This window comes from Desmodus rotundus, chromosome 13 (assembly GCF_022682495.2).
Source record: "Desmodus rotundus isolate HL8 chromosome 13, HLdesRot8A.1, whole genome shotgun sequence".
Taxonomy (NCBI): domain Eukaryota; kingdom Metazoa; phylum Chordata; class Mammalia; order Chiroptera; family Phyllostomidae; genus Desmodus; species Desmodus rotundus.
Genome location: NC_071399.1, coordinates 11,755,390 through 11,767,532, shown reverse-complemented (window position 1 = coordinate 11,767,532; position 12,143 = coordinate 11,755,390). Strand labels below are relative to the sequence as shown.

At 35.8% G+C, this 12,143-nt stretch overlaps 1 protein-coding gene across 24 annotated transcripts in view; it reads left to right on the top strand.

The window, feature by feature from the left end:
• Window positions 1–12,143, top strand: part of PCM1 (pericentriolar material 1) — an 86,667-nt gene that overhangs the window by 54,362 nt on the left and 20,162 nt on the right. For 10 of the 24 annotated variants that reach the window (XM_045197256.3, XM_045197248.2, XM_045197247.2 and 7 more), the window contains 6 exons: window positions 372–536; window positions 2,717–2,773; window positions 5,274–5,446; window positions 5,802–5,933; window positions 10,424–10,544; window positions 11,955–12,113. In XM_045197256.3, coding sequence (XP_045053191.2) covers window positions 372–536; window positions 2,717–2,773; window positions 5,274–5,446; window positions 5,802–5,933; window positions 10,424–10,544; window positions 11,955–12,113 — 807 coding nt within the window. The remainder of the gene's footprint in view (window positions 1–371; window positions 537–2,716; window positions 2,774–5,273; window positions 5,447–5,801; window positions 5,934–10,423; window positions 10,545–11,954; window positions 12,114–12,143) is intronic. The other 14 variants (XM_045197251.3, XM_045197252.2, XM_045197253.2 and 11 more) reach the window with 2 other exon arrangements.

The following is a 12,143-nucleotide window of genomic DNA, read 5'->3' as shown; positions in this document are numbered from 1 at the left end:
CTCTACTAGGGCCATTTTATATAGATGGAATGTGATATTTTTCTTTTATTTTCTAATACTGAAACATTGTTAATTTGGAGTCTAGTCGGAGAATCTGGGTCCTGAGAATCTGCCATATAGTTTGAGTTGGGGTATACTCATTAAAATGGATATCAAAGGACAGTGAATGACAGAATTTATTACTGTTACCCTGTGCTTCCAAAGATTGTTGCAGAGATATCTCCAAGACATATCATTTACTCTTTCATATTTTATTTATACCAGGCCTTGATAGCACAGGAGTTACCTGTGCTATTTCACTGTGGAAATCAGTTTCCCTTTCAGTGTGAGTTAGTTACAACTGATAATAGTTGTCACTTTTTTTACTCAAGGGTATGAAAGTGCCAGTATGTCTAGCACGTGTGAACCTTGCCAAAATAGGAACAGACATTCAGCCCAGACTGAAGAGCCTGTTCAGGCAACAGTATTCAGCAGACAGAATCATGAGCAGCTGGAAAAAATAATAAAATGTAGTAGGTCTACAGAAATATCTTCAGGTATGTTCCTTTTTGGTTTGCTTTAATTTAAGGACTTCATCTTAGATTTGAAAAGCTATATTAAAATAAGCTTTAAAATTGGTCTGTCACAGTTCTCTGTCATCTGCAAGGTTTTATGTAGATACTACAGTACACTGAAACTGGAATTTTTTATTGTTGTGATGCTAGCTTTTGACACATTTTGATAAAATTCTAAACAAAATCTATAGTTAACATTGATTTGGAACTCCTGATTTGAAAATCTGAAAATCTTATCTGAATAAGAATTCATACATACAATCATGTCATTTTCCTGCTTCAAACCTTTGGCCTTCATCATGCCTGCTGGCGAGAGTCCCAGTGCCTTTATGCCTTAACGTGACCTATGTGGCCAGCAGGCATTCTGCCTGGAACTTTACCCTTTGAGTGGTCCTGAGCTGAAATTTCCCCACAGTGATCATGTTCTTTGTACCTCAGCAGTAGTCTTTCCTGCAAGTCCTTTTTGCTCTTTGTGAGTCCTTTTTCTCTGCTGGACTCAAATAATCTTAGTTCTGTAACTCTGAAATTGCATCCAAATGCAAGCCCGATGGGTTTCCCTTCTTCTTTTTTGTTATTGTTGTAGCCTATGTAAACCTTTTCTGTTGCCTGTTTCACATTGTCTAGTATTTACCTGTTTAAATGTCTGTATTGCCTTTTTAAGTCCATTGGCAACAGATACTGCCTTTCATCCTTACATGTTAAATGTTCGAGTGCTACCTGATGCATGGCAGTTACTCAGTAAGTGTACACGGAACGAATGGAGCCATGTACCGCCACTGTTCTGGTTTGCATAAGTACTGGTACTTTCATAACTTACAAAGACTAAGTTCATCTCAAAGAAATACGGGTAGGGAGGTGGTAAATACAGACTCGCAGTTTTCCGTTGTCAGTAAGACCCTTGGGAGTGAGAAGGCAGCTCCCATTGTGTTGTGCTTCACTGTCTATAAATTAGAACAGATTACTCATTTCATTTGAGCTTCCTAATCTTGTGAGCTGGTTTTATTTCCATTTGTAGATGAAGATGAGGATGGGTGCATGGTCATAGGGCACCTGATTTGCACAACACTCATAAAGGGCCAGTAATACAAACTGGTACAGTTTTTCTTCACAAAGTCATGCCTTTAACCCAGTAATCCGTACACATACTGTACACATCCATACTCAGGAGACAAAAGTGAAAAAAAATCGAGATTTAGTGTTTTTTTAACAGTATAGTTTCAGCTATGTTGAAACAGAAATCTGAATGCAAAAAAGACTAGAAGAAAATGCATCAAAATGTTAATACTGGTTTTATCATCTTTAAACTTCTATATTTTTAAAACCTTTATAGTGAGTATTTATCACTTTTGCAATCCCTAAAGAAACCACTTTTTTTTCTTATTTTAAAGGGACATCTTTTCTTATTTAAAGGGACATATTGCTTGGAAACGGTAGAACTGAAGTTTCAGTCCTGGTCTGTTAAGTCTAGGATCCTTTTGGCAAAAATAACCGGTTCTGTTGTCCTGACCCCCAAATTTTATAATTTTCATCTCTGTTCACTACATCTAGTGGTGATACCTTCAAAGAGTAAACATTTGAGTGGAGGTTGGGAACAGGCACTATTTTGAAAGGCTGTCAGTTATATAAATAATTGATAGATGGTCATAGCACTTCAGTCCTTAGTATTGTCACTTAGAAAAATAAAATGATTGAATTTTGGTGACTTAAAAAATGTTTGAATAGTGTAAATATACCTTTGTGTGTATTTACCTATTTTCTAGAAAGACTTATTTTTAGTGTTAACCATTACCCTAAAATTCTTTATAGCATGTAATAGTTTTTGTTATGTGATTATTCAAGTGTAACATATATGACTGCCAATGTTAAATGATGCAGCCCTCTTCTCCCTCAGGGGATGTGGGAGGTTCACCTTGATAAGTTTGTTTCTAAGGGTGAATGGTAGAATTTTATTGTGATCAATCATGTTCACATTAAAAGAAGTTTATAGCAAATCTTTCATTTTCATTGATGAGATTATTTTTAAATAGAGCATAACATTTCAGTCCAGGCAAACAATTTGAAAGAAATTTGCTTATTTATTTTTTAATTCACTTCTATTATACACCCTATCATTACTATTCATACGCATTTTATGTTCATCGTTATGTCTGCCTTTCCTACAGCACATGCTAGGAGAATGCTACAGCAGTCTAACAGAAATGCATGCAATGAAGCACCAGGTAATGCTATGTTTAGTCCACTTCGTGTTAATTTTTTTCCATTGGTCCTAAAAATCCTTAGTTTTATTGCTCTGATTTTTTTTTAAGTTTTTTATTTTTTAGATTTAGCTAATGCTTATGTTATTTGACTTGTAAAAGTCAAAGAAAATTCATATTCACAAAATTCCAAAGCCTTTCACTTACAATTCTTTACTTGGTAAAATTGGCTGCTGATTTTGTTTTCATTTTCTGTTTGTGTATGTAATGTAACCAACACATTCATATTGGTAACAGAAAACATTTTTACAATTTTGTGTTTTAGTAAACTTATTTAGTATTTTTAAATTGAGAGCATTAATAATTTTTAGAAATGTAGTTATTTTTAGTCCTACACTGGATTTGCAGGTGTTATATATTGTGTATGACTTAGTTGTAGTTGCTTATTTTTGATTACCCATCAATATCTATGGAAAATAAACCAGTAAACAAAACAACTATGACATGCATGCAAAGACCATGATAAATAAGGTTATGGGAAATTACAGATTCCAAAATGTTGACTTTTGTCTTGAACTGTATTCTCACTAAGTATAGTTCTGTGTGATTTAGAATTGTAAATATTCTTTAATTCCTCCTTGTACTGCACATGAATGAAAAACCTGTTATGAATCTTTAGGGAAATCTAAGGAACAAAAACAAGGACCTGACACAGACAAAGCTGAGTATATTAGTGGCTTCCTGAAGAAAAGAACTCTGAAAATAGGGTAAAAACAGCGTAGAATCCACCCTGATGGAGAGCAAGGGTTTTTCTAGCCTAAACTAATGCATTTTAGTCCAGGAGGAGAAAAATGGCAAAAGCTTTCCACCTCTTTATTGCAGGCGGGAAGGGTGAAGCATGTGTTTGACATAATTCAGTTATTTGGGAATAACTTTATCTTTAATGATATATAGTAAAGTGGTAATTTTATCACATACAGAGTTATGGAAATATTAAATATGCTTGTTATATGTTTGAAATAAGAAACGTCTTAGTTAAATAACTGTGCCAAACTATAATGTAGTATCTAAATTGATAGTTGTATCTTCTCTGGATTTTTCCTATAAGTAGAGATTTCCTACAGAGATAGCTTTGGTTCCTGCTTATAATAAATATTACTTTTGTGATCACATTTGGACATTTTAAAATACTAAGAGAACTTTAGTGTATTTCATTTTATATTCATAAATGCCTGAGGCAAGGTGGGAAAGTTGCATATATATTATTCTTACTATATTTTACTTATGGGAATTGAGACCTGAAGATGTTAACTTAGGAAATTAGTGGAAAGTGTTTTTTTTAAACCCCATTTGCTTTGCATTTTCTTATTCCTCTTTTGCAAAACATGAATTATCTTTGTAATCTTTGCAGACTTATTTGAAAACATAACAGTTAACATTTCAAATTTTGTTAGAGACTTATTACTGATTTTTTGGAATTTGAGTATTTAACTGCTTTTTGTTCTACTATTCTAGAATGTTTACAGAATTTGATAGCTAGAAGAGACTCTTGGAGATACTTTCTCATAGAGAAATCAAAATGGGAATAGTTCCTAATTTGTACATGACTCTGTCATCAAGGGTGATAATTCTGTGTTATCAACAAATGCATATGGCAGAATTATTGCTACGTAGTAGAGTGATACCTAGGTTCTGTGAAACGGAAGATTTCCCTTGCCCATTTCAATGTATTCTCAGTACTACTGGTAAATATGTCAGTATGTCATGCTATAGAGAAATTGACCTATTATGTTCATGTTATAGTTACAACTTGTGGAGTTTTTTGTTTTGTTTTTTAAATCCTCACCCAAGTATATGTTTGTTGCTTTGAGAGAGAGAGAGTGAGAGAGAGAAACATCAATCGGTTGTGTCCTGTATATGCCCTGACCAGGAATTGAACCTGCAACATTTTGGTGTATGGGATGATGCTTTAAGTGACTGAGCCACCTGGCCAGTGCACAAATTCAGTTTTTTATCCCCACAATATCATAGTTGAGATTTGAGGATTTGTACATAACTAGGTAGAGCTTAAAATAGTAACTCTCATTGGTAATATTTAGTTTATTCTCATTATTATACAAATTTCCTTCTTTGTAACAAGTTCATATTAACTAAAAAAGAAAATTATTTGTACTTGGCTGATTTCATCCAGGTGCTGAAACATTTGCACTGACTATTCCTATGAAATGTACGACATTTTCCAGAATTTTTTTATTGAGAAACAATTATGATCCAAGTAACACTAAGTGGTGTTATTCATACATTTGAACATCTTTATTATACAATATATATAGGTATTTTTTATGATTAATTTTATCTTAGTAATTTTAAGATTTTTTTTTTTTTACTATAAAAGCCCTGAAAAAGAATTAAGTATGTTCTGATTTTTAAGTAACTTAAGGCTGAGAGTAATAATACAAGTTAATAGAAATTGTTAGGAATATATTTTATCAATATTAACTCTCTGATATTTTATATCTTCCAGAAACTGGGAGTGATTTTTCCATGTTCGAAGCTTTGCGGGATACTATTTATTCTGAAGTAGCTACATTAATATCTCAAAATGAATCTCGTCCGCATTTTCTTATTGAACTCTTCCATGAGCTTCAGCTACTTAATACAGACTACTTAAGACAGAGGGCCTTGTATGCACTGCAGGTATCTGGTAGCTAACAGTCTTTTCCCTTCCCTATCCAGTGTTGCTGTTCTTCATGATTATATCCTTTCTTAGACTAAAGGTTGCTTTCTTAGACTAAAGTATGTCCTTGTTCCTTATGTCTTTTGATCTATTTTCTATATGCATTCTTGCCTTTTATTTAAAACTTCATGTATAGCTTAAGTAACTTTTACATAAAGTCTTTCTGGGCAATATTTCAGTATTTTCAATGTTATTTCTTCCTCATAATTAACCTATGAGGTGAGGAGTATTGAATTTTTTCTTTTAAAGATTCTGCTTTCAAATTTTTGATTGAATGTTTTATGTCTTACATAAATATCTTATTTCCTTATTTAGGACATAGTATCCACACATATTTCTGAGAACCACGAAAAAGAAGGGGAAAATGTAAAGTCAGTGAATTCTGGTACTTGGATAGCATCAAACTCAGAACTTACTCCCAGTGAAAGCCTTGCTACTACTGATGATGTAAGCTGATTGTGATCAATGAAATCGATACCTAATTCCAGTATGCCCTAAGCAAAAATTAAGTAGGTTGTTATAAACTGTGAGCATACCTAGTATATTTGGTTTCCCACTTTTTTAAAAAGCTGAGTGTAATCATTTTATTTTGAGGTGAGGTCTAAAACTTAATCAAAATGCATTATATATAAGTGATCAATCATAAGGTGTAAAATGGTTGTATTGATGGTTCCATTGCCCGTCATAGGAGTTGACTCATCATAGGCATTTAGTAAAATTTGTCATGTTGTTTAAGACATTCAGTAAACCAGACAGCAGTCAGATCACAATTAGAACCCTTGAATAAATCTGTATAAGATAAACCAGGTCTTTGGTCTGGAAGAGAAGCCTAGATGAAAGAAAGTCATCCAGGACAAAAATGGAAATTTAATGTATTAAAATGGATGAAAAAAACTTTAAAGTAGAAAGGAAATGGAAGAGTGGTGAGGAAAATGGTATATTTTCAATAAGTACACCCTCCAGATAGCACCTGCACAGCTTATAGGACCTGCGGTGCCAGGCAGGTGCCATTAAATGCCGGAGTGGCATGCTGCTGGGCTACTACGGGGGTAACATGCTAGGTATTCAGAAGTCACTGTTTGGAAATTCAGACCCTGATTCTGTTGTAAAAAATTGTATGCAGTCTTAGGATAACAAACTTGTTCTTTTTTTAATGCCATTTCTAGCACCTGGATATCGATAGATAGGATATAATTGACATCTGGATATAATTGATTAGCAAATACCTGATACAGATGGAGAGTTGAAAGCATACTACTGTGTTTCTGACCATTGTTGACATGTTAGCATTATAACTTTGTACTGCACAGGTAGTGTTTTCTCAAAAGATTATCTTGTCTCTTCCTCACGTACAGTAATTTTTTAATGGCTATTGAGGACTTTTTTCTGGATTTTTGCTCTTTTGTTTATATTCATGTTTAAAACAATGCTTTCCCAAGTCTTTTTTTTTCAGCTTAAAACCTGTCTCTACCAGGTTCCAACTCCTATACTAACATGAATATAAACTGTGACTAGAAACTACATGGTTTTAACTGTTTTATAATGTCAAATATAAATTAATGTAAGGAATTGCTACTTGGGATTAGTCATTGTTATGACTAATTGAAAATTCTGTACTCCTTTGTGTGGGAAATGAGGTTGGTCCAAATATATATATATATATAATTAGAGATTCTAGGTTAAAGTTTATTAGAGAAACATTGAAATAACTTACAGAGAGCATGAGTTATTTTTAAAGATTTATTTATTTATTTATTTATTTATTTTAGAGAGAGGGGAAGGGAGGGAGAAAGCGAGGGAGAGAAACATCGATTTTAGAGAGAAGCATGGATTGGCTGCCTCTCACATGCCCCCAAAGTGAGGACCTGGCCCTCAACCCAGGCATGTGCCCTGACCTACGATTGAATTGGCAACCTTTTAGTTTGCGAGATGACGCCCAACTACTGAGCCACACCAGTCAGGACAGTAATTTTATATTTTTAACTCTAGTGCCACCCTTTATGTCCAAGTTTTATAGGTAGTATTACTTCCAGGTACTTTAAAAGATCCGAGCACATGGGTCTGTACCATCAGTAGCAAATTTTGAAAATTGAGCTACAATTTATGACAGTGTTGACAAGGTTTTAAAGTTAAAGTTTAAAGGTACTGTACTGCTTAATAAGTAGGTATTTTAGTCAGCTTGGGCTGGTAAACCAAATGCTGTATACTGGATGGTTTAAACAACAAATACTATTTCTTGTGGTTCTGAAAGCTAGGAAGTTCAAGACCTTGTGTCAGCAGATTTGCTTCTGTTGAGGGCTCTCTTCTTGGCTTGCAGATGGCTGCCTTCTACCTGTGTCCTTACATGGCAGTGAGAGGAAGCTCTAGTGTGGCTTCCTCTCTTTCTAAGGACGCTAATACCGACATGGGGGCTCCACCCTCGTGACCTCATCCAAGCCTGATTATCTCCCGACTCCCCGCCTCCTAATACCGTCACTTTGGCAGTTAGGGCCTTAACATACGAATTTAGGGGAGTTGGGGGTTCACAAAGATTCAGGCCATAATTTTAGGGACTTGGCATAAATAACTATATTTAGCATTACTTTTAAATAAATAGGTCAGTTCTTTAATTTTTTATCCAAAACTTAAATGTAGCATTAATGCAACATCTTCCCTTGTCAGTGCCAGTTAATCAGCAGCAGCAGCACAGCACCCAGTGTTTGTGCCCACTGGTCTGGAGCAGGGCTGTCCAGTAGAACTTCCCGTAATGGTGCAGAGGTTTTGTATCTGTATTGTCTGATAGAGCAGCCATTGGCTACTAAGACAGTGCCTAGTGGGATTGAGGAACTAAATTTAAATTTTATTTAATACGTTAGCTACTGTATTTTTTGGACTGTAAGATGCACTTTTCCCCCAAATTTGGGAGGAAAATGGGGGTGCGACTTAAAGTCCAAATGTAGTTTACCTGGCTCACTGGTGGGGGGGGGGGGTGTTGGTGGTGGAGCAAAATTTTTTTTCCTATTTTCCTCTTCTAAAACCTAGGTGCTTCTTATGGTCCTGTGTGTCTTATAGTGTGAAAAATACGGTACATGGCTAGAGGTTACCATATCAGACAGAGTCTCTCTCATTTTCCATGTTTCTTGGCAAGGTTCTTTGAGCTTCATTTATGGAGCTTTTACACACACATTTCAGAGTGTGTATAGGAGTCTTCACACTCAGGAAGAAGAGACGTAAAAGCAGGCATCCGAGAATTGTAAGTGGAGGGTGAGGAATTGAGGGTGAGGAATGAGGGAGAAACACTGTGCTTCTCCCACTCCCGGCGCCATAAAATGGCAAGAGCGTGTCACCTGCAAGTCTTATTTGATGGAGCAACACAATGGTTTCCTTTCCTAAAGCAGTTTTGCTAATACCTGACTGTTCTCTAATCAGGGACAGAACTTTTCATTTAATAATTTAAGAGAAAATTTTAGAATATCTGTAGCTAGGAGAAAGAACACTGTTGAGAAATGAGTTTCACAAGTCCCCGCTCCCTGCCGCGGCCCTGTCCCTTATCGTGCTGTAGACAAAAGTCCTGAAAAAGCTTAAACTATAAAACTTATAAAAGAAAACAAGGGGATCTTTCTTATTTTGACATAAACAAAGGTGTCTGAGGACATGAGAGCACTAACTATAAAAGGAAAACTGATTAAATTCTGTTTTAAAAGTTAACATTAGGAGAAAATGATCTCAGTATATATGTATCTGACAAATGACTATATAAGTGACAAATCCTGACTGTTCTATAAAGAACTTTTACGAGTCCCTTGTAAAGCAATCACCTCAGTCAAGAATGGGCAAGAGATTGGAACAGGTGCTTCCAGTAATGAAGACGCATAAATGGCCAGAATGCAAATTAAAACCACATGAGATGCACTTCACACCCACTAGAAAGGCTGAAATTAAAGGTCGACGATAAGAAGTGTTAGTGTGAACATGGAGCAGTTGGAACTCTCACACTGCTGGTGGGTTTGTGAAATTGTACAACCACTTTGGAAAGCAGTATGGCAGTTTCTTACAAAGATAAACATAAACTTGGCATGTGAGCCAGCAATTTCTCTTATAGGTGTTCATTCAAGAGAAATGAAAATACACATTCAAAACAATTCTTGTACACGAATGTTCATAGCATCATTAGTCATGATAGCCTCAAACTGGAGCATCAGCAGATAAGTGGATAAACAAACTGGTATATCCATACAATGAAATATTACTCAACCGTTCAAATGAGTTCATTAACTCTTGAGACACACAGAAACACAGATTAATTTCAGAAACCCTGAGTGGAAGAAGCCTGACAGTGAAGAGTGCATACTGAATGGTTCCATTTACACGAAGTCTAGAGCGAACAAAACTAATCTGGGGGGACAGAAGTCCTGTGAGTGGGCTACAGTGCTTATTGACTGCAAAGGGCTACAAAGGAGCGTTCTGGCCTGATGGGAATGGTCTTTATTTTCAGGGAAGGTGGTTACATGGGTGCATATATTTTTCAAAACTATTCAAAGTGTACACTTACTGGGTGTGTTGTTTGTAAATTCTATTTCAATAAAGTTGATGTAAAAAATATGAATGATGCTGTCGTGTTTTTCTTCCGATGTGAGACAGCTGCATGCCACAGTGTAAGGTGCTGTGCATTGTCCGGGTTTGGAGGAGAATTTCCCTGTGGGTGTAGAAATAATTTGCAGCACTGTGTTTTCCAAGTTAGAATTTAATCTGTAGCTGACTCTGTGTATTGTCATCTACAGAATGACAAGTGTCCTGCAGGTTGTCCTGTCTGACTATTCAGTGCTTTATACCTTTTGTTTATGTCACAACTTTAAGTGTATAGTTTTATGCAAATAGTTTCTATGTCAAAATTTTAATTTAATCCAAGTTTTAAAAAAGAAATAGTGATTTTTATTTGTTTTAAAACTATGACTTAGGAAACTTTTGAGAAGAACTTTGAGAGAGAAACACATAAAATAAGTGAGCAAAATGATGCTGATAATGCTAGTGTCCTGTCTGTATCTTCAAATTTTGAGCCTTTTGCAACGGATGATCTGGGTAAGCAGAATTTTTATAATCTTAGAACATGAATTTACTACAGTCTTTGAATTATATTGATAAGGAAACAAAATTCTAGAAAGGCAACTTCTTGTAGAATAGGGACTTAAAAATCTATCCATCAGTAAATTCAGGGATCTTCTGCTCTTAACTCTTTGACCCTGGGCAAACCATCTAAGCTTTTTGACTCTGCATATACTCAGAAAATGGGGACCTTACCTCCCTTGCTGTGCTCTTGTGAAAAAAATACAGAAATTCCTAGCGTGCATGCTAGAGGTTTAGAAAATGTTAATTTCCTTTCCTTAAGAGAAAGGTCACCCTTTGAAGTTTTCTAGTCAGTCAGTGGGAAAAATCCACAGGCAGCAGTGCCTTCATTCAGTCACATTCTCAGTAACAATGTTAATGTCTTAATTTGAGGTAAGAACTGAAATTTTTTTAATTCTAAGGCATGGCACATTGTATTTTTCTTCATCAACGGTAAGAAATTTTAAAAGGTTGTGTAACTCAAAAGGAGAGAAAAAAACCCCTGAGTCCTGAATTTCAAAAGGAGATTAGGGAAAAGGAAATGTGTGAGTACCTCTTGGTGCCTTTTCCAGGCTGTGGGCTATCCGGAGGTCCCCAAGTACTCAGCCATTCAGACCTCAAAGCCGCTGGTTCACAGGGTAGTGTCCCATTCTGGTGTTTGTTCCTAGGATGAGAAGATGTAGATGATTTCAAAGGCATTTTCCACTACAAAGGAAAGGGCCCAACCTTGCCCTGTCTTTCGTCCTCCTCTTGCCTTAATCTGATTATCGAGGCCAGCTCCCTTCTGAGGAAATGCCTTTCCTGTACTGAACTTTCATAGTAGAGGAAAATCACAAACATCACGCTGATAAACCCATTCCACCTTAGTAGTGAGTGCCCACTTTCTGAGTTGCCAGTAACTTTGAGGCCTATTTCATTTCATTTACTGTTTTCCCTCAGTCATTCAGCATTAGCTTTGAAGTAGACAAAGGAGAATTGGAAAGTCAATCTTAGGTCTTTTCCTTACCTCACTTGACTGTTGTAGGTTAGGTTGTTTGCATCAGAATTTGCATGACATTTTAGAATTTATTTTTGTACTGTTTAAAGTGTCTTAAGAGACCTGCGTTTGAATTCCTGCTTTAGCACCTAACTGGGCTCTGAAACCTTGTGCAGGTTATTTCAGCTCTGGAAATGAGGGTGCTATCATCCACTGTGTGAGGTTATCTTAAGGGTTAAATAAATAAACGTGATAATGTTGGCAGAGTACCCATCTACTACAACATCTAGAACTTGTTAAAGCCGGTTTTTCTTCCCTATGTTCAGACATTTTTTAATTAATAAATTTAGAGGGATACATGAAAAAGTTTGCTTTTATATCTGTGAGACACATTTCTGTTCCATGTGCAGGTAACACTGTGATTCACTTGGACCAAGCATTAGCCAGAATGAGGGAATATGAACGTATGAAAACTGAGGCTGAAAGTAACACAAACGTAAGATGTACCTGCAAGATTATTGAGGATGAAAATGGTGCTGCTGCCATGACTACTGTTAATGATTTAGAAGGTGTGTAGCTGAATTCATTAACAGTAAAAA